A 27,598-nucleotide genomic window follows, 5' to 3' on the forward strand; every position below is an offset into this window, starting at 1 on the left:
TGGGGGAGGTTTAGATTGGATATTAGGAAAAACTTTTTCACTAAGAGGGTGGTGAAACACTGGAATGAGTTACCTAGGGAGGTGGTAGAATCTCCTTCCTTAGAGGTTTTTAAGGTCAGGCTTGACAAAGCCCTGGCTGGGATGATTTAACTGGGAATTGGTCCTGCTTCGAGCAGGGGGTTGGGCTAGATGACCTTCAGGGGTCCCTTCCAACCCTGATATTCTATGATTCTATGATTACTTTCAAAATGGTGTTGAAGGTCACAGACTAGTTCTATCCGTTTATACAATTCAGTAACTTTTTAAACTGACATCATCATTAAACATATTGAGGAAGAGTTGGATTTTTTGTACAAAATATTGAAAGGCAGCTACAGCACAGATTCTAAGTAGTATTCAAAGTACCATTAAATTATATGAACAATAGAAAGCAAAAGGATCCTTAATCGGATACAGACACAAAAAGAAGGAATAGTACCATATAAAGACTTATTTTTATACTTATTACTCCCCACCCCCACTTTTTGTATGAAGAGTATTTCTAATGCTCAGAATGTCTTTCCAAGTAAATCCAAGCTCATGCTCAAATAAATTGGTTAGTCTCTAAGGTGCCACAAGTACTCCTTTTCTTTTTGCGAATACAGACTAACACGGCTGTTACTCTGAAACAAGTAAATCTAGTCTCTCTCTCAGCACCATGATATATACTTTACTAGGGTTAGAGAGGAAATAAAACTAGGACCATCCCAGTCTATGTTTCATCAGCTGAAAAGGAGTATGTTCGTTGCCAAGCAGCAGCAGCAAAAAAGGGGAAAGATGCAGTTTTATTTTGTTCCACTTCTTCTCAGCTTCTTTATGCACTAGAGGATAAACTGTTTTGTCTGAAGTATTTGCTTCTCACAAATGAGATTTTTTCAGTGCATTTAAGATTACCTTCACCTTTTTCTTTTTTTATTTAGTCTCCTGGAGGAATTTAGCCCTTTTCTAATTGAGGCAGATAGCTTTGGCAACTACTCTGATTTTCTTGAAATACTTTATTTGATAGGATCAATTCCAGATGTATATTGCCCTTCCTTTTTCAAATCTGCACTGGCTCTTTTTAGAAACTGTTCTCGGCAAGAATCTGCCACCAGGAACATATAGGCCTGGATAAAGAATACTCTACCCATACAATGAGAGAAATGAAATGAATAGATCCAACCTAAACATCTCCTTCTGTTTCAACTGGCTGCAATAGATGCCAACTGGCTATTTAGGAGGGAAAGTCCTAATTTTTACAATTTACTTCTTCTGTACCACAAAAAAATCCATGTATTCCAATGAATTAAAAGTGTACCCTATTTACCCCCTACAAATATTCCTATTAATAATTCTCAATTGTTGACACCTATGACTATTACTATTTACTTCCAGGCCTAAACTGTTGTGCATTACTGAACTGTGCTGTTAAACCATTATAGATTAAATTTATAACTGAAATCTCAGTACAGCATCTCCTGATATCACAAGATGCTATTTTCATGAGAAATAATAGCACAGATGCACTAACTTTTAATATAACCATTGAAATCCTATTATGGGAATAAAATATGGACAACCATTGTTAAACTATTGCCAGCTGCCATGCCATTATTACAAATAGCTTTAAGCCAGAAGTTTTGTCAATGTGTTCTATTTAATATTATGAATTAGATTCATAATAGTCAAACCTTGCTTAATTAATTCAAAGAGGCATATCCACTCCCAAAGCACTAAGAGGGATAAATCCTTCCCTGCATAATTTCTAATGCATGTCAGTTAAAATGAGTGCAAAATTATCTGGCACACAGGAGCTTTTCCAATAGTTCCTTATCCAATTAAAAACCCCTAGTTCAAAATATCCAATCCTACCAAGCCATTCTACCTTGCCCACATTCTGGAATTACTGCCACTTTTGCAGTTCCAAGCTGAAAAATCAGTATGTCTTACATGTTCATGTTACAAGGGAGTTCACACCTGATACATGGAAATGGTAAATGCTCCATGTCTTGACGTCTTTAAAATTAAGAATCGATGCCTTTCTGGAAAAAGATATGCTTTACTTAAACAAAATATTGGGTTCAATACAGGGGTAACTGGGTGATATGTAAAGGTCTGGGATTTACAGAAGGTCAGACTACATGATCTATTCTGATATCATACTCTGATCTATATGTAGAGTCCTCCCACAGCCCTGGATATCTCTAATTTATCATTTTCAAGAAGCACAGCCCAGTCTTCAGATGTCATTTTCAACTGTGCTCTCAGGTTTCAAAAAGAAACAGCCAGCTTACTGTTAGCCAAAACTTCTGGGGCCACAGCCTACCAGAAGCCCTCTGAAGAAAGGGAGCCTTACCACACCTGGGGGACAATTCATTTGAGTTCCTTTTTTGTGTTTGTTGACAACCCTGGAAGGGGTGGATTGTCTCAGGCTCAGACAATGGGCTGAGACTTTACACCTGGAATACCCAGATGTCAGAGACCAGAGGCCAAGTGAGGATAAAGGCCTGGGCTGGTCCCTAGGGCCAATCCGCGCAAGGAACCTGGTGAAAAAACTCCTGAGACATTTTGTGCTTAACCAAACCAAGAAAAGGAGATTAACTCCTCTTTCTGAAACAATCTAGTTGATCGGACTTATTCAATCATTTCCAGGTAAAATTTAAGGGCTCAGACAAGCTGAGATGAATACGGGATCATTTCTTTGTCACATTTTCGGTTGAAGCAGGAAAAAGCCAGGTACACTACTTGATTAATGTGAAGGCTAGAATTTTTCTTTGGAACAAACTTTGAAGTCCCATCTACATCAAAGAAGCAAAAGAAGTCTTTTTTTTTCTGTTTGCAAATCACTTAAGTGGCTGATGTTCTTGGCATTAAAATACTTCAGCAAGGTGTCCTCAGAATCAATCTGATCTAAAAAGGATGAAAATGTTTCCCCTTCATCAGAAATCTCAGAGATATGTACTTTCTGACCTACTGGGAAGTAAAACCAAATCAAATTTCTTATGAGAGTGGAATTCTTTGTTTGGTGTTTGACAGTACTTTCTCTTAATGAGCTGTGTATTTCACTTCTACCGTACCCATCACTGTGGCTTTTTTGGATTCATAGAGTTTAATGCCGAAGAGACTGTTAGGTCAGGGTTTCTCAAACCTGATCACCTAGTGCAACCTCCTGTGTATCATATGTAAGGCTACGTTTTAGTCATAGGTATTTTTAGTAAAAGTCTTGGACAGGTCATGGGCAGTACCCAAAAATTCACGGCCCATGACTTGTACTATATATCCTTGACTAAAACTTGGGCTGGAGGGCCATGGGTGCTTTGGGAAGGTGGCTCGGGTGCTGGAGGGGTGGCCCAGGATCCCCGCTGGTGCTGGGGGGAGCAGGATTGGCGGGGCTGGCAGGCTCCCTACCCGGCTCCGCATGGATCTCTAGAAGCATCCGGTGTATCCCTGCAGCTCCTATGGGGAGGAAAGGCCAGGGGGCTCTGTGCACTGCCCCCGCCATGAGCACTAGCTCTACAGCTCCCATTGGCCGCGAATCACAGCCAATAGGAGCTGCGGGGGCAGCCCTGGCCCCTCCACCTAAGAGCTGCAGAGACAATGTCAGCCACATCTGTGACTTCTGTGACAGGCATGCAGCCTTAATCATAGGCCATTATGTTTCACTCAGCTATACCTATATTGAGTCCAATAACTTGTGTTTGACTAAAGTATATCTTAGAACTTCCAGAAAGGCATCCAGTCTTGATTCAAAGACATCAAGAGATGGAGAAATTACCATTTCCCTTGTTAGTTTGTTCCAATTATTTATCAACCTCATCGATAAAAATCTGAGCCTAATTTCCACTTTGAATTTGTCTGGCTTGTTACCCCTTTCTTTGCTACGTTAAAGATCCTTTTAGGATGCTGTATTTTCTTCCCATAAAAGGTACTTATACACTGTAACCAAGTCACCTCTCCAACCTTCTTTTTCATAGCTAAACAGATTGAGCTCTTTAAGTCTCTCATTGTTAGGCCATTTCTCCAACCCTCAAATCATTTTGGGCATCCTCACCAATTTTTCAACATCCGTATTAAACTCCAACTGTACAGAACATTCCAGTATTGTCCCACCAATACCATACACCAGTGGTTCTCAACCTATTTACTATTGTGGGCCGCATATGCAGTTCTCTATATGTTATGTGGGCTGCATCCACACAATATTTATACAACCCTGCCTGCTGTAGCTGGCCAGTCGGGCACATCCCTCGATACCTGCACCCAGACAGTCAGGGGCAGAGGTGATCCCACCAACCAAGCCATGAGAAGCCGCCCACACAACAAATTTACCCCCCACGTCAGCTCTCCACCCTGCGACAGTACTTATAGGGCAGCCTCCTGCTCTGGCTGTGAGTTCTGGAACTGGATATGGCCAGCAGGGGACAGGCTGACGGGCGCTGTCTGTTGCAGGCAGTCCAGAGCGCGCTCCAACCTGGAGCATGGTCATCCCCCGCAGAGGTTACATGTAGCTGTTGCTAGAGTGTGCGTGGGGAGAGAAAACACGTACCTCCTCCCCATTTCTCCAGATGCCTCTGGCACAGATAATCAGAAGCAACGAGGCAGCGTTCCCTCAGCGATGGCACTCGGTCATCCTCTTTTCTCCCCTCTAGCCCATCCCCCTACTCCGTTTCTTCTCCTCACTGTCCTCTGCCCACCCCATCCCCTTTCCTCTCCACACAGTCCCCTGCCTCCTCCTTCCTGCCCCATTCCCTCTTCCCCCTGCCCTACCCCATCCCTCATCCTTCCCCACTGCGTTGCTCTGCCCCACACGGGCACTCATCACTGTACAGAAACAAGACCCAGCACGCATAGATGAGGATGACGATGGGTACTAGGACCCCGGAGTCAGCATCCCGGAGCTGCCAGCTCAGTTGAGGGAAGGCACTGAGTAACCTGGCATAGGTTGGGAAGGACAGAACCTCCATCCCCCGTGACAGGGTGAGCAGAGCAAGCCCTGCTCAGTGCTCGCAGAAATTGGGGGTGGGGAGCATTGCCCCGGTGTGGATTGATGACCGAGTGCCTCCCCCCACCCTGGCAACCCTACAGTGTGTCACTGCAGTGTGGGAGCTCCTCCCCCACCACAGCGAGCTGCTTCACCTTCCCTCCTGGAAGGGAGCACTCCTGCAGGGCTCCATGGCGCCGTCTCCCCCCTCAGCCGCCTCCACTCCTGCTGGGACCGGGAAGCAGCAACCCTTTTTTTTAAAAAAAAATAAAGCAAACAGCTGAGCCACAGCTGAGCGCTAATTCGGCGGCAAGCAGCCCGCAGGCCACGTGTTGAGAACTACTGCCCTTCACAGAAGTAAAATCACCTCCTTATTCCTACACACTACTTCCATGTATATACATCCAAGGATCATATTATCCTTCTTTCCCCACAGCTTATGTTGAATTGCTTGTCCATTCGGACTCCAAAATCCTTTTTAAAGACACTGCTTTTCAGGATACAGACTTTCCATTTTGTAGCTATGGCCTGAATTCCATGTTCCTAGATGTATTCTTTGTATGTACCTGTATTAAAATGCATTTAGCTTGCTTGGTAAAACTATGGGCCATTCAATCTAGATCACACACTCTTATCATTTACCACTCTACTAACAGGCCTATAGTTATCTGAGTCATCCAACCTGCACTTTTTGAATATAGGCACAACATTAGCACTCTTCCAGTCTTCTTGCCAGCATTCCAAGATTTATTAAAAATTAACTTCAGGAGGCCAGAAATCCTCAGCCAACTCTTTTAGGACTTTTGGATGCAAGTTATGTGGGGCTGCTGCTGAGGACTTAAAAATATTTATCACTAGTAGATATTATTTAACATGCTCTTACTAATGGACCAGAAAAATATTTCATCATCCTCACGTAAGTACATCATCCTGCTTATTTCCAAAAAGATACCAGAAATATTTATTGACCATCTGTCTTTTCTGCAATATTCAAAATTTTACCACTCCCATCTAGTAATGGGCCTATGATATGCCTGGGATTTCTTTTGTCCTAATATACTTTTTTAAAAAACAAACAAACAAACCATATTGCCCTTAGCCTGGCTAGTCATGGATTTTTCCCTTTTGTCTTTAGCTTCTCTTATCAGTTTTCTACATTTCATAACTTCCATTTTATACTGATTACTCTCTATTTCTCTTTTTGCCCCAAGTTTTATATTTGGGTTTTTTTATTTCTAGTCGCTGACTTTGTTTTACTACTGAACCATGATGGGCTTTTAGCTAACTTTGTCCTCTTTCTTGATGGCTTTTGGCCATCCAATTAACTCTTCTTAAAGAGCTCCCATTTTTCATTCACATTTTTCTTTGCGCTCTCCCTTCCAATCAATTTTGCTCATAGATCTTCTTAGCTTTGGTATCTCAGTGCCGTTAAGAATAAAGAAAGACTAGTGTCGGTCATTTAAGTTTCCTTCTCAATTTCTTCCACTGGAAGGAAAAGTTAAAAACATCAATAGTTTTAAAAATATATACTGGGTATTGTTTGGCAGGAAAGGAAGACTGAAGTGACTTTACATTTGGATTTTTAAAAGTGTTATGGTTTTGACCTTTGTGCTTAGACTGATTGTGTGAGAGGTGGAGACAGGAGAGGCATAGGTTCAGACTTTCCTAAAGGCCTTGTAGATAGGCTCCCTGGTCCAGTATTAGAAGTTAAAATTTTAGAGAGCTGTGGGGGACCTAAGGAAACCAGTGACAGGAACAGGAGCGTCCTTGGAAAAACACCAGATGGTGGTACAGCAAGAAGTGTTCTATGTGAAAGGTTTTACTTTTTGGGGGTGGGGAGGTCTTGTCAGCAGTTTGTGGGGACGTTCTCTGTTTACTGGAAGGTGATGGATACCACACTTTACTAGACTCAGCAGCTGATTGCATGTTGAGCTGGAGGTCTCACCTCACATAATTCAGGCACAAAATCTGCCATAGTTGGAAGCAGGCAAATGCAGACATTAGAATAATAGAATATCAGGGTTGGAAGGGACCTCAGGAGGTCATCTAGTCCAACCCCCGCTCAAAGCAAGACCAATCCCCAATTAAATCATCCCAGCCAGGGCTTTCTCAAGCCTGACCTTAAAAATATCTAAGGAAGGAGATTCCACCACCTCCCTATGTAATGGATTCCAGTGTTTCACCACCCTCCTAGTGAAAAAGTTTTTCCTAATATCCAACCTAAACATCCCCCACTGCAACTTGAGACTGTTACTCCTTGTTCTGACATCAGCTACCGCTGAGAACAGTCTAGATCCATCCTCTTTGGAACCCCCTTTCAGGTAGTTGAAAGCAGCTATCAAATCCCCCCTCATTCTTCTCTTCCGCAGACTAAACAATCCCAGTTCCCTCAGCCTCTCCTCATAACTCATGTGTTCCAGTTCCCTAATCATTTTTGTTGCCCTCTGCTGGACTCTTTCCAATTTTTCCACATCCTTCTTGTAGTGTGGGGCCCAAAACTGGACGCAGTACTCCAGATGAGGCCTCACCAATGTCGAACAGAGGGGAATGATCATGTCCCTCGATCTGCTGGCAATGCCCCTACTTATACATCCCAAAATGCCATTGGCCTTCTTGGCAACAAGGGCACACTGTTGACTCAGCCAGCTTCTCATCCACTGTAACCCCTAGGTTCTTTTCTGCAGAACTGCTGCCGAGCCATTCGGTTCCTAATCTGTAGCGGTGCATGCGGTTCTTCCATCCTAAGTGCAGGACTCTGCACTTGTCCTTGTTGAACCACATCAGATTTCTTTTGGCCCAATCCTCTAATTTGTCTAGGTCCCTCTGCAGCCTATCCCTACCCTCCAGGGTATCTACCGCTCCTCCCAGTTTAGGGTCATCTGCAAACTTGCTGAGGTTGCAATCCACTCCATCCTCCAGATCACATCATTTATGAAGATATTGAACAAAACCGGCCCAAGGACCAACCCTTGGGGCACTCCACTTGATACCGGCTGCCAACTAGACATGGAGCCATTGATCACTATCCTTTGAGCCCAACAATCTAGCCAACGTTCTATCCACCTTATAGTCCATTCATCCAGCCCATACTTCTTTAACTTGTTGGCAAGAATACCGTGGGAGACCGTGTCAAAAGCTTTGCTAAAGTCAAGGAACCAATTAGCTGGCAAAGACCCTCTTAATTCAACATTTTACATTTTTTCCTTCCATCTACCGAATTAAAAAGAAGGTTCTTTGGAGGAGGGCTATACAATAGCTCCTTTCTGATGTGGAATGGAAACTGGTTCTTCGACGGTTAGGAGCAGCAATCCCTTGTGGAAAGAGACTTCTTCTTTGGCCATCTGCTTGTCAAATCATAGGTGGAAGCATCTCCCTTAGTAAAGATTTTACCGTGAATAAGTCACACAAATACCATGAACTGTACCACTTCCCCCAATACCTACACAACCCAATGGTATAATTACATGACAACAGTATTTTTCAAATACAGAACTCTTTTCCTGCAACCCTTATATACATGAATACAGCATTTTGTAATACTTTATCATTCTTGTATACTTACATAACATTTTTTTATAAGTGTGCAATAAGTCTTTAGTGATTTAGACTTACATGATAAATTCGTTTTTTTTTAAAAATAGTATGGGCTATTGTTTTAGTAATTTCCTTTCTACAAAAACAATATTTTTCCCTTCTATGGGCACAGATACAAATCTTGTTTTAGTAGCAGGGCAGAAACTGATCCTCAGAGAAACGTAACTGTAGAGGTAGCATTTAGTAAATATATTCATATTTAATTCTCTTGTCAAATTTCTTTAGCAACGTTGATATCTTAGCACTTTGCTATCCACATGCCAAAAATAAACAGGTCATTAGCACCTCTGCCTTCTCATTTTGTTTTGTTTTATTTTAAACACATGTCATTGCTGGAATAAAACTATCAAAAAGGTGGCCTTCATTTTGAGCTGAACATAGGCTCATACTCAGTCTCTCATCCTCTGCTAACTGCAATAAAGCCATAGAGAACACACTGCCCCACACAGCTCCTGAATCTTCTCTCTCAAGCTTCAACAACCCTATGGAGTACATTGCCTCAGTGGATTGTGGACAAAAAGGCAGTCTTTATAAATTCAAATTAATTCAGAGTATTACAGATTAGGACTGGGAGTTTAAATTCGATCTGGAAATTAATAAGGAATTTGTGAGAGCATTATAGCTACCAGCACTCCCAGCTACCTTCGAGCCATAAACCTGGAACTCCTGGGCGCCCCATCATTTCAGGCATTGGCACCCTGACAGCAGGATTGTCTGGCTATGTAGACTCCCTCCTCAGGCCCTACGCTACCAGCACTCCCAGCTACCTTCGAGACACCACTGACTTCCTGAGGAAACTTCAATCCATCGGTGATCTTCCTGATAACACCATCCTGGCCACTATGGATGTAGAAGCCCTCTACACCAACATTCCACACAAAGATGGACTACAAGCCGTCAGGAACACTATCCCCGATAATGTCACGGCTAACCTGGTGGCTGAACTTTGTGACTTTGTCCTTACCCATAACTATTTCACATTTGGGCACAATGTATACCTTCAGATCAGCGGCACTGCTATGGGTTCCCGCACGGCCCCACAGTATGCCAACATTTTTATGGCTGATTTAGAACAACGCTTCCTCAGCTCTCGTCCCCTAAAGCCCCTACTCTACTTGCGCTATATTGATGACATCTTCATCATCTGGACCCATGGAAAAGAAGCCCTTGAGGAATTCCACCGTGATTTCAACAATTTCCATCCCACCACCAACCTCAGCCTGGTCCAGTCCACACAAGAGATCCACTTCCTGGACACTACAGTGCTAATAAACAATGGTCACATAAACACCACCCTATACCGGAAACCTACTGACCGCTATTCCTACCTGCATGCCTCCAGCTTTCACCCTGACCACACCACACGATCCATCGTCTACAGCCAAGCTCTGCGATACAACCGCATTTGCTCCAACCCCTCAGACAGAGACAAACACCTACAAGATCTCTGTCAAGCTTTCTTACAACTATAATACCCACCTGCGGAAGTAAAGAAACAGATTGATAGAGCCAGAAGAGTTCCCAGAAGTTACCTACTACAGGACAGGCCTAACAAAGAAAATAACAGAACTCCACTAGCCGTCACCTTCAGCCCCCAACTAAAACCCCTCCAACGCATTATTAAGGATCTACAGCCTATCCTAAAGGATGACCCAACACTCTCACAAATCTTGGGAGACAGGCCAGTCCTTGCCTACAGACAGCCCCGCAACCTGAAGCAAATACTCACCAACAACCACATACCACACAACAGAACCACTAACCCAGGAACTTATCCTTGCAACAAAGCCCGTTGCCAATTGTGCCCACATATCTATTCAGGGGACACCATCACAGGGCCTAATAACATCAGCCACACTATCAGAGGCTCGTTCACCTGCACATCCACCAATGTGATTTATGCCATCATGTGCCAGCAATGCCCCTCTGCCATGTACATTGGTCAAACTGGACAGTCTCTACGTAAAAGAATAAATGGACACAAATCAGATGTCAAGAATTATAACATTCATAAACCAGTCGGAGAACACTTCAATCTCTCTGGTCACGCAATCACAGACATGAAGGTCGCTATCTTAAAACAAAAAAACTTCAAATCCAGACTCCAGCGAGAAACTGCTGAATTGGAATTCATTTGCAAATTGGATACTATTAATTTAGGCTTAAATAGAGACTGGGAGTGGCTAAGTCATTATGCAAGGTAGCCTATTTCCTCTTGTTTTTTCCTACCCCCCCGCCCCCAGATGTTCTGGTTTAACTTGGATTTAAACTTGGAGAGTGGTCAGTTTGGATGAGCTATTACCAGCAGGATAGTGAGTCTGTGTGTGTATGGGGGTGGGTTTTTGGAGGGGGGTGAGGGAGTGAGAGAACCTGGATTTGTGCAGGAAATGGCCTAACTTCATTATCATGCACATTGTGTAAAGAGTTGTCACTTTGGATGGGCTATCACCAGCAGGAGAGTGAATTTGTGTGGGGGGGTGGAGGGTGAGAAAACCTGGATTTGTGCTGGAAATGGCCTAACCTGATGATTACTTTAGATAAGCTATTACCAGCAGGACAGTGGGGTGGGAGGAGGTATTGTTTCATATTCTCTGTGTATATATAAAGTCTGCTGCAGTTTCCACGGTATGCATCTGATGAAGTGAGCTGTAGCTCACGAAAGCTCATGCTCAAATAAATTGGTTAGTCTCTAAGGTGCCACAAGTACTCCTTTTCTTTTTGCGAATACAGACTAACACGGCTGTTACTCTGAAACCTGTCATTATAGGAGTGACATGATCCTATGTCACTTATGACTGAGGCAGGCTGCAGCATTCTAAACTAGCTGTAGAATTTGTGTGACCGTTATATTTAGCCCCAGACAGAGTTGCAGTAATGAAGCCTTGAGGACCCCAGCCTGCACACAAAGGTAAGTAACAGGGTTTTAACAAGATATATGAATAGCGCTTCTGATCTATATTAATTGGAAACTTGTGTCATTTTCCCAAATAAGCTATCCCAAAATATAAGGACAGTATAAGGAGGGCTAAGACAAGGCATTATATGGGGTAGCATAACAGTAATACTCTATGAAGGAGACTGGTGAGAAGATTTGATAATAGCTGCATTCTTAGACGCCACAATTCTAGGAATTTTCTGTGTAGGACCAACATAACTCTTGCATGCACGTAATTCCATCAAGGAATTTGAGCCACTGAATTTTAGGTGGATAATTTTGGAGATTTTCTACATGATATTAATACTCTAAAGGAGGAAAGAAGGTATAAAAATGGGAAGTCACAATGTTTCTTCATATAGCACAATTGCACAAAAGTTACTGTATGCTAGTCCACCTTGAAGCAAGTACTTGAAATGACCATTTATATTTTCCAGGAGAATATTAGTCAGAATAGCTTCTTGTGCTCTTGTATGAGATCCTCAAAACCCAATTAAATATTCTACTGTAACTCTTATCAGTTGCTTGCATAAATTCCTCAAGTATTAGAATTTTGACTGCAAATCTGATCAAAATAAGTAGAAAGAAACCAAATGGCTAAATGGATTAGCACTGGTGGGTGCAAGCATTTAACATAGGAGAAATTATTCAACCCCACCAGAAAGCCAGGTGAGTCATAAAAGCAATTCCCTTAGCAACAATGTCAAGAGCTTTTTTAAAAAAAAATCAGGGCAACTGCGGTACATTCCTTCACTCAGGTAAATTAAGAAGTAGTGTCCAGTAAAGTCCCCCCCCGCAATATTTTTGGGTTAGAAAGTTTGTCAGGAATCTGATTAATTCTGAAGAGTCATATTTTAAGTTTAAAATAAGCTAATTATTTTTTTCAAGTGTAAAGTAAATAAAAAATGCGGTTTTCAGGTTTGCAAGAGGCCCTTGGAGAGAGACACTAGCTAGAGTCCATAAGACTTAACATTCCTCACTATACACTTTTAAAAATTGTATCTGCAATTCATATCATCATTGTCAATGCATGCATTTTTAAATAAGAAGATACTGAAAATCATATTGATTCCAAGGGAGATGTTACAATTAGAGCCTGTGTGGATACAAAATTTGTATTCACATCTGATCCACAAAAATGATCCATGGATATCTGCAGATGTGCAGGGCTTTAAATAAAAAATTTGGATCCACATCCATCCGCAATCTGCAAAAATGGTCCACTGATATCCGCATCCACGGATGTGGATATCTGCAGATAAAAAGCGGATATCCTAGGATTTGCAGGGCTTTAGTTACAGTTGCGTGAATTAACACACCAGTAGGGAAGTGACACTGGCCCACTCACTCTTGAATAATTTTTCAAATTTTAGAGCTTGCTGGGCTCCAGGAGCTGGGTAGGTGTGGGGATAGAGGAAGGGAAGGAACAGCAGCTGGGAGATGGAAGAAGCAGAAGCAGAAGCAGCATCACAGTTGGAGAACGGCTGGTTCTGCATGCTAGCTAGTAGCATGTCAGAGTTAAACAGCTAAGATTCTTCTTCCCCCCTCTTCCCCAAAGAAACGATAGCTCAGACACCCATGATGACCAAGTCCCTTTGTCCCCTCCTTTCTGATACATACTCAGAATAGATATAGAATATCTAAAGGGTAAGAGATGTTTATCAATGTAAGCCCCACCATTTTGTAGTATTGCTTCCTTCCTCCTGTCATTATCAGGAGAGCAGAGAAACAAGCCGGGGGGACCCAAGAAAAAGGAAGTAGCACTAGATTCAAGATCAACGGAAGGAAGGAAAGTGAATACTTAAAAGCTCAAGTTGGGAAGGGAGGCAAACTCTTCTGTGACAATTAAGTCTTATTTTCTACTTCTATTTTTCTCCCTCAGGAGTAGGAGGCAAGCTTTCTGTACAAAGCCATGGGAGGGATGTGGAGATGATGATATGAGAGAGAGGGAGAGGGGCAAGATGACTGGGAGAGTCCTAGTTCTAAGCCAAAGAATGCTCTATGAAAAAAGTACTCTTGTCAAGAAAGTTAGTAGGAAGCTAACTGACATACATTTATGACAATCTAATGTTTGGCAATTTACAAGAGGTAACAAATGTACTGATCTCTATATTCTGAAACTTCTAAATAAAGCATATACTGGAATTTTATATATGTAAGAAAAGGCACTTTTGACAAGCTATATTGTCTGCCAGATTTAGAATATAAAGTCCATAGGGAAAGTATCAGATCTTTCCCTGTGCAGCACTCAAGCATACAGTTGGCAGCTAATAAAGAAAAATGTGACCAATTACCAGGTACTGTACAACAGGTATATATAAAGTACAGAAACTGGAAAAGAACAAGGTATTCTGTCATGTCCTTAAAATGAAACAGCGAATAAGGAGAGAATTCCACCGTGTGGTGAAAATATAACAGGTGAAAACCCAACACTTTAACCTGTAAATAGGAAAATAAACATAAGCAAAGGAATTGAGGAAAGATTCTGTGCAGAAAGATGTTTGTTATATCATATTACATAAATTGGTTGCTGAATGAAGTGAGAGGAAGGGTTTGAGATCTTATATTCAAAATGAATTTAAAAGTATTGGAATTGTAATCTTCCTGTCTTTTATGAGGTATACGACTGAAAAGCGTGGGGTTTTTTAATCAACTTTTCTGCATCTATGTTTTCTTAGAAACATCAGGAATGTCTTTTTTGTCTTCTCTGATTTTGTTGCCAGACCTCAGGCATGTTTGTTTGTTTAAACATCATTATTTATGGGGCTGGATGTTAAAGCCTTTAACAAAGGCTTCCTTAAATCACAATGTTAGACATTTCAAGTTCTCATATTACCATTTCATCAATTCTCCAGCCATCACCTGAGACAAAACTTCAATTTTTAATGTAAAATAAAGAAACAACTTTTAAACAACTTAAACAACAACAAAAAAGGAACTCATTTCAGGGCTTCTTTATATCATCAAAAAAGGAACAGAAGACACAAACCCCATTTTTTTCCCTTGGCAGATCACCTTTAAGTTGAACTCAAACCCAGAGGTATCTAGCATACATTTAAATAGAATTGCATGGCAGTTATAAGAATTTAAAAAAAGACTGGAGGACACACAATTTTAAGTGATTGCAAATGGAAAGGGTAGAAGCTTACAGACAAATGGTAACTAAAGATCTCAAAAGAATCAATACAAGAACAGAAACAAGTTAGTCCAAGATAATGATCAAATTCTGTATCACAGAAAAAGGTGTTTCTAAGGTAAATGAAAAATTTCTCTCTAAATATTAGTAGAGTAGAAAAGCACGACAGAACCAAAAGTCTTTGTGATGAGAACTAAGTTCAGCGTGCACTTGTTAGAGGTGTCACTGAGAAAGCAAGAAATGTAAAGTCAGACCCTGAGAAGTATAAACCTAAGTTATCTACAAATAACCAAAATGTGATGTTTGTAGGAATTAGTGCACAAAAACCTTTCAGATGCAAATATATGTGTACCTAAATCTGAACACTATGGAACACCCATCAATAGATCATATGAAGAAAAATTAGAGAACCACATTAGCTGGAGAAAAGAACCAGAGATATAACACAAACCAGGGGAAAATTCCTGACAACCAGAATAATATTGCAAGAAAGGTCTACAGGATAACCAAGATGTGGCTACAAATGTTTTCAACTGGTACCTTAATATTATAAAAACAATTCAAATATATTTTATAGAAATAAAAAGATCACTGTTAAAGCTTCAGCAAAAACATGAGTTATCTAAGCCTTTATCAAAGGATTTTCATGCCCACACATTGATTGATTGATCTAAAATATACACTTAAAATACTGTAATGAAAATATTACACAAGCAGAATGGAGGGATCCAGAGGCTCCTTTCTTTTAAAACAAAAAGTGAATGGATTTAGCCTTATGGATTTCCTAAGCCTAGTGAATAACATGTACAATGCTAAGGAAGTGGGACATCATGACAGTTTTATCACTGTTTGAATAATCTTAAAATTGAAACAGCAAAGTAGACAACATGTATCTTGCAATAGGTAACTTGGCAAAGTGTACAAAAGCAAATAATTCCTCCAATACAAAAAGCCAGGACAGAGAACAAAACTATAACCTCGAAGGAATAAGGCTCTGATATAGAATACCACCATTCTAGATAATGTAAATGCTCAAAAATTAACAGACTCCATTTGCATTGTTAAATGAGATGAATAATTTGGTCATCTTTCCAGATTGTCTCAGTTCTCCAGGCACTTTTTCCCCCAAAAAATATCTGTTTACATGAGTTAGGTTAGCCTCAGGACTGTATATTGAACTTCATTTTGAAATTAACCTGTGAGTTAGGATTTACCGTAAATAAAAATGACGGATCTGGTAGAAGGGAAATGACTTAATTTACAGAGTAGCAACAGTTTTCTCTATAGAAACTAAGATCTGTGTTATAACGTAAATGCCCTGCACTACTTTTTTTACCCCCTCCACCACCCAACACACACTAGGGATTCAAAGGACTTGGAGGAAAAAAACCTGAGCTGTCCCTTCTGAATTTCAAATAAATGGGCATGAAGAGGGTTGATAACGAAGGCATAAGACTGTTCTTGTAGTAAAGGAAAGTACTATGGAAGAGGAAGCATATTTCCCCCCTTTTCTCCATCTAACAAAAATGCGTGTTAAATACTCAAATTCAAATCTGAAGGATTTGGACGTGTGGCTTTTTTTAAATTGAGAGATGGGTCCAAAACCAAACTCAAGCTTCAAAACACTTATGTGAACTTATATTTTTAGCTTTTGATCGTGCTGAATTATCACGATAATGTTAAAATTAAAAAATTAGTACATCTTATAAACCAGTTACAGAGTTAAAACAAATTAGTCTGAAATTCAGGACTCAATAAAAGGAAGCCAGACCATTAATTGTTTATCTAAGAAATGTGTCCCAAAAAGCCAATCTATAGCAGCTAAAACAACCGAAACATCAGAAGTATCATTGTGGGAGTAAAGATGCAAGACCATTTGTATCAGTGACTGCAGTTACTTGAAAAAATAACTGAACAACCTTAAGGACGGAAGGAAGGAAGGAAGGATGACACACTGTGGTTTTGTGGCTAGTGAATGGGACTAGAATTCAGGCGGACTGGATACTAATTCTAGATGTGCCAATGAGCTCCATTGTGACCTTTTGAAAGATTAACTTTTCTGTGCCTCAAAGAGTTTCTTGTTTGTACAATGGGGAAAATACATACCCTATTCTTACCTAATAACGTAATCAATTAAAGTACTGATTACAAAACTCTTAGCATTTTATAACCCTTCCTATCTGAATATCTATCTATTAAGCACATTGTAACTAGGGCTTCTGTTTTTCAGGGCTTATTAGTTTAGTTGGAGTGGAGGGGGTTATTTTAGTAAATTTTGAGTTCTATGTTGGTGCCCAAAAATTGTGGGTGCGGGAGGGAAATCGGGGTGCTCTCTTTGTATATACTTTACAATGAGATTACTACTTATGGTATACACTTCTGTAATGAGTAATGTTCCCTAGTGCACTATAATGTAGTACTGTTTCAAACAGCATTACTTTGAATTAGGCTAGGGAACCTTTCATGTGCACCAGCAGGGCCTACTCAGTTCAGTTAATGTGCAACACATTAGTGTGGTTCAGAAATCAAACCCCCACACGCTGCAGTACCACTCAGTGTACACAATAAGTAACCATTTCCAGTTTTATACTGGTCTTCATTGGCTAAACCCCTCTTTATTTTGGACAAGAAGCGTTTCATCAGTTAAAATGAAAAATCAGAAGTCCTACTTATAATTAAAACAAAACTTGATTGGTCCCTTATGTAACTGAACATCCAGTGTTACACTCAATACTGCAGAGTTATCTTTTCTCAACACAGGCATCATGTCACCCTTGCTAAGAGTTCGCAAGACATAGGCTTGCTAATTCAAACCACAATGTGTGTAAATCAACATGTGTAAACAGGAAGGCCAAAGCACAATTGGAGTTGCAGCTAGCAAGAGATGTGAATGGTAACAAGAAGGGTTTCTACAGGTATGTTAGTAACAAGAAGGTCAGGGAAAGTGTGGGACCCCTACTGAATGGGGGAGGCAACCCAGTGACAGACAACGTGGAAAAAGCTGAAGTATTCATTGCCTTTTTTGCCTCAGCCTTCACAGACAAGGTCAGCTCCCAGACTTCTGTGCTGGGCAGCACAGTATGGGGAGGAGGTGAGCAGCCTTCAGAGGTGAAAGAACAGGTTAAGGACTATTTAGAAAAGCTGGGCATGCACAAGTTCATGGATCTGGATCTAATGCATCCAAGGGTGCTGAGGGAGTCGGCTTATGGGATTGCAGAGCCATTGGCCATTATCTTTGAAAACTTGTGGTGATCTGGGGAGGTCCCAGACAATTGGAAAAAGGAAATTATAGTGCCCATCTTTAAAAAAGGGAAGAAGGAGAATCCGAGGAACTACAGACCAGTCAGCCTCACCTCTGTCCCTGGAAAAATCATGGAGCAGGTCCACAAGGAATCCATTTTGAAGCACTTGGAGAAGAGGAAGGTGATTAGGAACAGTCAACATGGATTCACCAAGGGCAAGTCATACCTGACCAACCTGATTGCCTTCTATGATGAAAGAATTAGTTCTGTGGATATGGAGAAAGCAGTGGACATGACGTACCTTGACTTTAGCAAGCCTTTTGATATGGTCTCCCACAGTATTCTTGCCAGCAAGTATGGATTGGATGAATGGACTTTAAGGAGGACAGAAAGCTGTCTAGTTCGTCAGGCTCAATGGGTAGTGATCAACGGCTCAATGTCTAGTTGGCAGCCGGTATCAAGTGGAGTGCCCAGGGGTTGGTTTTGGAGCTGGTTTTGTTCAACATCTTCATTAATAATCTGGATGATGGGATGGATTGCACCCTCAGCAAGTTCACAGATGACACTAAGCTAGGGGAAGAGGTAGATATGCTGGAGGGTAGGGATAGGGTCCAGAGTGACCTAGGCAAATTGGAGGACTGGGCCAAAAGAAATCGAATAAGGTTCAACAAGAATAAATGCAGAGTCCTGCACTTAGGACTGAAGAATCCCATGCACTGCTCCAGGCTGGGGACCGACTAGCTAAGTGGCAGTTCTGCAAAAAAGGACTGGGGGATTACAATGGACGAAAAGCAGGATATGAGTCAACAGTGTGCCCTTGTTGCCAAGATGGCTAACGGCATATTGGGCTGTATTAGTAGGAGCATTGCCGGCAGATCGAGGGAAGTGATTATTCCCCCTCTATTGAGCACTAGTGAGGCCACATCTGGAGTATTGCGTCCAGTTTTGGGCCCCCCCACTACAGAAAGGATGTGGAAAAATTGGAGACAGCCCAGCAGAGGGCAATGAAAATAATTGGGGGCTGGGGCACGTGACTTATGAGGAGAGACTGAGGGAATTGGGCTTATTTAGTCTGCGGAAGAGAAGAGTGAGGGGGGATTTTATAGCAGCCTTCAACTACCTGAAGGGAGGTTCTAAAGAGGATGGATCTAGACTGTTCTCAGTGGTGGCAGATGAAAAAATAAGAAGCAGTGGTCTCAAGTGGCAGAGGGGAAGGTCTAAGTTGGATATTAGGAAAAACTTTCACTAGGAGGGTGGTGAAGCACTGGAATGGGTTACCTAGGGAGGTGGTGGAATCTCCATCCTTAGAGGTTTTTAAGGCCCGGCTTGACAAAGCGCTGGCTGGGATGATTTAGTTGGGGTTGGTTCTGCTTTGAGCAGGGGGTTGGACTAGATGACCTCCTGAGGTCCCTTCCAACCCTAATCTTCTATGATTCTGTGAACCAATGTGAATCTTTCTCCAGAACCACGATATTTCCTCACACTTTGGTATCCGTGTAAATAGAAATCAAATGATACAGAGTTACTTTGCCATTCTTGTTTTTCTTACATAATACCTTGCCATATGCTCTGGAGAGTCAGACTTGATTCAAGACTGAGAGCAAATGTACATGTACAATTAAAACGGTGTGGCATTTTGAGGTACCTACCTGGCCAAAGCAGGGACTGGTACTCCTCGTGCTCGTATTGGTGGTTTTCCACGAACAACTGGAACTTCTGCATTTTCTGAACCACCATTCAAATATGTTAATTCTTGGAGCTGTGCCTGTCTGATTTCATCATTGTAGTCCTAGACAGAAGAAAGGAATGGAAAGCTATTCAACCAACACAGAAAAATACTTATCTCAAGGACTGCTTCTAAAAAAGTATTTTTCATAATATTCTAGATGAATTTTTTGTTGAAAACCCTTTAGAAACAACGATACAGAAAAATGCGGCAATGGGAACACCCATTTAATCTAAAATATGATTAGAACCTTCAAATAAAACATGTTTTTTAATTATATTTTTGCTTGCATCGTGTTTTCCTCTCTGAGGCTGCCCATTACCTCCAGCATATTTTCTATTAAACAAAAACAAACAAAACCAAACCACACCAGTAAAAAAGAGGTGGGGTCTTTACTGACTAGCGAAAACAATTACCATTACTTAAAACACTATATATGCCTCTTAACAATTTAGAATGAGTATCAGGCAAGAGCTGATGGTGGAATCACATTCCACTGCAAAGTGGTGAAAATCCCATCACTTCATTTCAGCTTGTCAGATCTGATGAATTTTCAGCCGAAGGCATTTTGACTGCAGGCCCGTGTACCACAGGGAGAAATCCTGTGATGGTGGAAGGTAGATTAAATGACCTGCCCCAGTAGCTCAATTCCATCTTTAAGTTCTGATTCTATGAATTTCTCTCACATATAGGAGTAATTTTATCCAAACAACAAACATACTGAGTGCTGAAAATATTTTCAATTGAAAAATCTAAAATAGACTTGTATAAGTAAACTGAGGACACACTAGATTTATTTGCTTTCCTCGATAGAGCTACTCATAAGTAAACTGAAGAATTCATAAACAGTTATTTATACAGAGTTAGTAGAATACTTCTCAAACACATGCAGACCTTGAAATACCATAAGGTATCCTTCAAATCCGGTGCGCTATGTAGGAATGAAACAGATGTTGTGAGCTAATGCGAAGTCAGAGCTGAATTTCTTTATCATCAAATTCCATTCAGTATAAATGAGCCAAGGATTGCAGTTTTAGTGTAAAGCAAGAAAAAAAGATTGTATTCAAAACAAACAGGCTCCTCCATGTACCAGTAATAAGCGCTGGTTCTCACATCATTTCACTCTTGTTAGTTCAACAACTATATTGTCTCTACTCCTTTTCAACCAGAGTGGAAGACTTTTATTCAAACACTGCCAATAGTTACAATTCTAATGAAGGAAGAAAGGGAAATCTATCAATGTGAATGCGACCAAAGAAATATCAAATGTTGCCTTATATACTTTACTATGAAGCACAGAAACTGAACAAACAAAAGGGTTAATGCCACTCTAACAACACTGGCACCCATCTGTCAGATGTTGTGCCTCCTCTCAATTGTAAGGTGTTTTACTTTTTAAAAAAAACAAAAAAACAAAAGAAGCCTTGGGTTTTCCCTCATACTTCGTTCCAAGCCTTTTGGTTGAAACACAGATTCTAAACAGTGATGTTACCAGTTAAGCATCTTTGTACACCTTTGGGATGTTAATTCAGAGAGGATAGGTTGCAGTTCACTCTCCATTCAGGCAGAAAGGCTGCAGTAACCAATCAGTAAGTAAGGCTAGGTCTACACTAGAGAGCTTACAGCGACACAGCTGTACTGATGCAATAACATCTCTCGCGTAGCAGCTCTATGCTAACAGGAGAGAGCTCTCCTTTTTGTGCCCTTCTATAGATGCCTTCTGTGACAGTTTTATTTCCAGGACCTTGTTCTTTCTAAAGCAACTGCTTCAGTAAACTGTTAATACTTTAAACTTGTGTAAGCAGCAAAGATTTTACTGCAATAAGATCTTAGATTAATACCCACATGTCAGTTATTTCCATGGGGGGAGGGATATTTCATTCTGATTGACATACAGTACAGAAAGGCAATTCGAACATAACATGTCTATTTCTGCACCTGATGTATGACAAGTCATGATGGATGGGAATTGTATATAGGAATCCCTTAGCTACAAAATACCAAATTATAAACAAGGTGTACAATGAAGAACATTCAAGAAGCACTAGATGAGCACAATAAGTAGGATGCATTGGCCAAAGTCCCCCACTAAGGAAAGCAGAGGTGACTAGTCTGCAGAGTTTTGATAAGGCATTATATGGATGCCCTATATAACTCCTATCCATATGCATGTCTGCACCAGAAATTGTCAAAGCCCCAGACAAAACAGCTTTGACTCCTAAGGGATGGGGTGGATTAGATTTTTGGTAAGTTTCTTTCCTATATCTTTATTTACTAGGCTGGAGCAGACCTGATCCAGTAGACCCTGATCTGGATTCTTCAATTAAAACTAACAGACATTCTGATTTATGAATTGCAGCCATTAAAATTTTGGCGAATAGCATGCTTTTCCAGTGACATTTGGGAGATGGCTAGAAGGTACACATGAATATCTTCTGTTTAGCCTGGAAAGAAGAAGGGAGTGGGGGGCATTTCAGATTGCTTTCATCTCTAAGATGACACTGACTTTGTCAGCCAGATACTTTTGAGAAAAGTTTTAAGTTGGTGAACTCCCCCGCCTGGGAGACTGGCATCCCTTATGAATGTTGCCCATTCTAGTTATCTAATCTCCATTCTTCCAAGCAGTTTGACATATTATAACCATGGAGGAAAGTACTGGACAACATCCTAAGGAGGCTGACCTTCTTGGGGTCTCTCTTCACAGAAAAGCAAGACAACTGAATTGTAGCCTGCCCCAGGAGACTTGAGTATGCTGGCATCTCTCTCTCTCTCTCTCAGGTATTAATATGACATTTTTAGGGACTTGGGGAACCAAAAGGACCACAAGCATATTAGAAATGTTGAGATTTTGGAGCAAAAACATAAGTATTTCTATCTTTTATGGGCATATACCGTATTATCTTGGAGATCAATAGACGTTAGATTCTATCAATAACCCAGGATTACCTAGTTTATAATTATTAATAAAATATTTTATTAAGCACGATCCACCTGGAAAATGTTCATGGTGTTGAACAATCATAAAAACAATTTGTCATTCATTAATAAAAACACCCTGACCTCAAAGTTACAAACAAGGTGGATAAATAAAACACACAGATATTTTACTATTTAAAAAAAATTACAGTTTTCATTTGCAAATTAGATCCATAAATCCAGTATGAATTGTATCCCTCCTCACATCTTCCAGACAACACATTTATAATTGTCTGTCTGTCTCTGTCTGATTTAGACGCTAATTGCTGATCTTATGTACAAGGGATAGGATATTGTATTTTGGACTATGAGATTAGGTCTGCCACATTTCTGGATAGAGGGGAAGACCTGTACAAAGCATGCCGTAACTCATGTGAAATACTGATATCACCATCTGTCCACTTTTATTTATACCTAGCATTTCCAATACTATGACAGACCTCCTCCAACAGGGATTGGCTGGTGAATTTGGTGTCAGCCAATCAGAAGAATTCATAGGGATTTATTTCAGAGGCCACAGTGGGAGAAGAACAGAATTTCACAATAGATTCTTCCTCTAAACACTTGAAAAAGGGAAATGAATATACAAAAGCTTTGACTCAGAGGACATGTCCTTTCTGCCACTGTTACAGGTGGAAACCTTGTTTTCAGACCTCCAAGTTATCAGATCCTTTCACAGCATCTAAATACACAGATGGTTGTATTCAAAATACATTCAACGGAGAGAGTGCATACACAGCTTTGTGTTGATGTAAATGTTTTGGATGATGGTGAGCTACTATCGCAGAAGCTGTATAAGCTTGGACTCCTTTAAAAAAATTGGAGCACGGTCAGACAGGAAAATAAGTTATTTAGCAGGCCTTGATTTTTCAGCCTCCTGGGAATAGGATCTCAAAACTCTCTCTCTCAATGGAAGTCTAATAAAACACAAAAGGACTTATAACCATATGAAGGAAACAGTACACATGAAGATGTACCTTGTGAAGACAGGCATTTTGACAGGCAGGCATCCATGATGGAGATCCTTCTACTCTTTAGTAAGACCTATCAAACTTGTTCCAAGCAAGTTTGTTCTCTAGGATTTAGCCATGGAGCTTCCAGACCATTAACACTCAACTATTTACAATAAAATACCAGAATACAGTCAACTGAGAGTACTTGCAAAAGCAAAGAGAGGAGTTCCAATGACCATCACAGGCCGTAAGAAGGAACTGAGAGGGCTCAGAGTCAGCTGGGCCTTTTATGTGGATGCCAGTGGCATGCAGCAGCAGCAGGTGTCCTAGCTGCCCCAACAGGTATCGCTGAGGGAAAATTTGCAGTGACTTTGAAGGGGGGCACATGTTCACCAGGAGCGGTCTGCACATGTACACTCACTCAAAGAAGAACTTTCAGTTTATGCTGCAAATAGAAAATAAAAAGTATAGGTAATATTTTTGTTCCAATGAAACTAATCGGTACAAGAATGACCTCTCTGCTCTGACAACCATGCTGCCCCCAAATATCTGTTTGCTTTGGTAGGAAGAACAGTTAGTTCTGCAAGTTGTGGTTAAATAATTTATCTTAGGAGCTTTCTTCTTCAAAAAATCCTGTTCACTTCTTGTTTTATCAAACTCTTCAGTGGGTTGTATTTAAAAATTACCTTGTCTACCAGAATGCTTTCTTTCCTCTTCTAGAAAAATAAAAAACAGTAAGAATAGGCTCTGCTCTTTCCTGCTGGTTAATACAGTAAATTATTGACTGCTTGGACAATTTCTTTTTCTCAAACGAATTTCTGTATCTGTAATCATGGGAGTTCTGTACTAGATATAGATCTTGAACATCTAAGACTGACCTGTTCTCTTGGAAATTTCTAATGAACGTGTTTCCTGAAGGAACTGTTCCCTAGAGGTATTTAGCTTCTGAGTGAAAGGCTCACCAAATAGTCTGAACATATCTAATATGAAAATACTTTTGAATCAAGGATTTGAAATCAAGTTTTGATCAAATTTAATATTAATTCTCCTCTAGACATAGTTTGTCTTCATAGAACACTTCTAGTGTCTCTTGAACTGTCAGTCATTTTTGGTGTTGTGTTGAAGACCATTGAATCAAATCAGAGAAGAGAATGAGTTACTCCTTAAGCACCCATCTGTACTGTGCAGAAAGAAAAATTGTGTTACTGGGATTTCCAATTTGGGATACATATGCAGGAGATCTTATGCAGAAATGGTATTGCACACAATACAAGGTAACTCTTTTGGATCTCATTATGACAGATAAAGATGAATTAATCACTAGAGGAGAAGTTGGTGGTGGTTGCGTAGGGACCAGTGATCATTAACAGATTACATCAATATAGGCAAAAAGAGGACAGTCATAACCAGTAATTGTATCTAGGGGGAGGGGTGAGAGACAGTCTGTATCCCTATGTTCATCCTTTTTACAAAACTATAATGGATTTTGTACAAAGTATGCCTTGTGAGGTATTGTTTGAAACTCATGATGTGCTCATTATTATTGTCCTGGTAAAATATGTATGGCAACATTATATGTAAAGTTATAAGATACTACTGTATAAACACTGAGACATATTCCAAGTTTAGAAAAGCAGGCACAAACTGGTTCCTCAAAGACAAAAGGCAAACTGACACCTCAGCCAGGTGTCAACAAAATCAAATGGACTATCACATGTGACCACTCTTTGGCAGGAAAAAGGGTACCAGCACGAAATTTACATGTTGGCAAACAGCTAGAAGTTCCCATCCCACAGACATTTTGTCTCCTGAACCCAGGGCTTGGTAACGAGTCTGTACACAGACACAAGTGTCTGTTGTAAAAATTTTGAGGTCCATGGCATGGGGTATGCTCACCTCGGGCAGCTCGGCTCCCCGTCCCTGCTGTTGCTGGCTAAGGGGAGGCATGGCCAGGCAACTCTGCAGGCAAGCACGCATGCATGTTGCCAGATTAGTCTGCTGCAGGCACCGCTCCCCCGCAGCTCCCGGCCAATGGGCTGGGAGCCGCAGAGTCAGCACATGGGGAGTGGGGACAGAGTCAGTGTCATTAGTTGCTGGGCAGAGTCAGCCAGGACAGCACGAGGGAGCGAGGGAAAAAGGCAGGAAACAGGCTGGGAGGTGGCATGCGGCTCCATTGGCCACTGATCGCATGAGGGGGCATGCTGCCTCTGTCCCCCCCGCCCCAAGCACTGGCACCATGACCAATGGGAGCTGCGGGGGGGGGGGGGGAGGAGGGGGGCCTGCACCTGCAGATGGAAGCAGTGTGCCTAAAGATCTGCCTGGCTGCACCTTGCCTCCACCAGCAGGGACATGGAGCTGCCTGAGGTGCTAGAAGGTGAAGAAGAAAGAGGTTCTTTCGAGCTGTTGGCATTGCAGGTCTCTGTAATGAAATAGGTCCCTACACAATTATCTGCTTTTACCCACTGTCGCATGTTGCTAGGCTATGTAGAACAGGGCCACCTCAGCGGGAGCACCAGGGGGCATTAAACCTGATGGGAGCATAATCCCAGACACACAGGGTTAGAATGCCCACAGCCCCATCCCTTCAGGGTAGTAGCCATGCTCCTCACCTTCTGCATCTGAGCAGCAGGCAGGCCATGACCCTGCCTCCTCCTCAGCCCCTTGTGTGCCCAAGGAGACCCAGCCCAGCAAGGCCCCCCTGTCAGCAGAGTGTGGAGTGTTGGAAAGTGGAGCAGGAACTGCATCATCGTAGGACGGTCTTAGTGATGGTGCTTCGGAGTCCCTGAGAGGCTAGGTTCGTATTCTTGGCACTGCCTCTGCCATGGATTTCTTGTGTGACCTTGGGCAAGGCCTCATCCCTGTGACAGCTGGGGAACTAACAACCCCCCATTGTGCAGTAATGAGGGCCATAAAGAAATATTTAGAAAGAGAATGAAAGTCTGATGCTAAAAAGAGATTCAAAAGGTGGGGAAGGAGAGGAGAATTTCTGGTACCTTCCCCTCCTCCTCCCCCTCCCCACAGCTAAGCATCCATGCAGGGCCCGGGTGCAATCTGGCCCATAGTTTTTATTAATGAACTGCTACTGCTGTACAGATCACAGAACTTTGATTTTCTGTGAACCCTGTAAAAAGTAGTTATTTTTTAAAAGTATTCATAATTCAAAAGAATTTCCTCCATATTTAATAAAGTGTATGAACAGTTTTTAGTAATTGCAAACCCAATAAAATGCAGTGGGGGTACCTTTTATTGTGTATGATGTTTTGATACCAACCTAGGGTGACCAGACAGCAAATCAGGACCGGGGAGGGAGGGGGGGAAGAGACGGATAACAGGAACCTATATAAGAAAAAGACCAAAAAATCAGGAATATCCCTATAAAATCAGGACATCTGGTCACCCTATACCAACCAAACCCAAGCACACAGTTATAGCAGGCTTTAATCTATTGATCTACCTACCTACATATCCACAACAATAATTTGGGATACATAACATTTCTGAATGCCATCAACTTCAGTTAAAGTTAGTTAGCCCAGTCCTGAAAGGTCCTCAGTATCTTGAACTCACAGTGCAGTCAATGGCTGTTGAGGGCCCTCAGAAGCTCATAGCAGCTGCTCAGCACCTTGCAGTATCAGGGCTTCATTCTCTTTCCAAACATCTTCCTAGGTACTTATACTGAACTCAGTAACACAGTATTTGAGTGCCTCAGACAATGAATTTAGCCTCATGCAACATTTTTGAGGTCTCCCTGTGTCTGCCTATACATATGCTATTATAGCCCAAATCTATAGCAAGGAGCAGCCCTGGCAACGACTTACATGGCACTGTTTCTCATTTTCAATCTAAGTTTCTCTCATTGTCTCTGGAACCTCTGATTCAACCCCCCCCCCATTTATTTATTTATTGGTTACTTATCCATTAGTGCTATAGTACAGAAGCAGGACAGAACTAAAGCTAAAGAAATGCATTTATAATGAATTCCCAGCACCTGTAGATTTCCACTTAACTTGATGGGATATTTTCCCTACATTATGAAA

General features: G+C 41.3%; 1 protein-coding gene across 1 annotated transcript in view; it reads right to left on the bottom strand.

Moving 5' to 3' along the window:
* Nucleotides 1-27,598, bottom strand: part of KHDRBS3 (KH RNA binding domain containing, signal transduction associated 3) — a 198,816-nt gene that overhangs the window by 72,308 nt on the left and 98,910 nt on the right. Inside the window, exon 5 of the mRNA XM_077808828.1 lies at nt 19,556-19,695. Within this exon, the coding sequence (XP_077664954.1) occupies nt 19,556-19,695 (140 nt within the window). The remainder of the gene's footprint in view (nt 1-19,555; nt 19,696-27,598) is intronic.

This window comes from Eretmochelys imbricata, chromosome 2 (genome assembly GCF_965152235.1).
Source record: "Eretmochelys imbricata isolate rEreImb1 chromosome 2, rEreImb1.hap1, whole genome shotgun sequence".
NCBI classification, from domain to species: domain Eukaryota; kingdom Metazoa; phylum Chordata; order Testudines; family Cheloniidae; genus Eretmochelys; species Eretmochelys imbricata.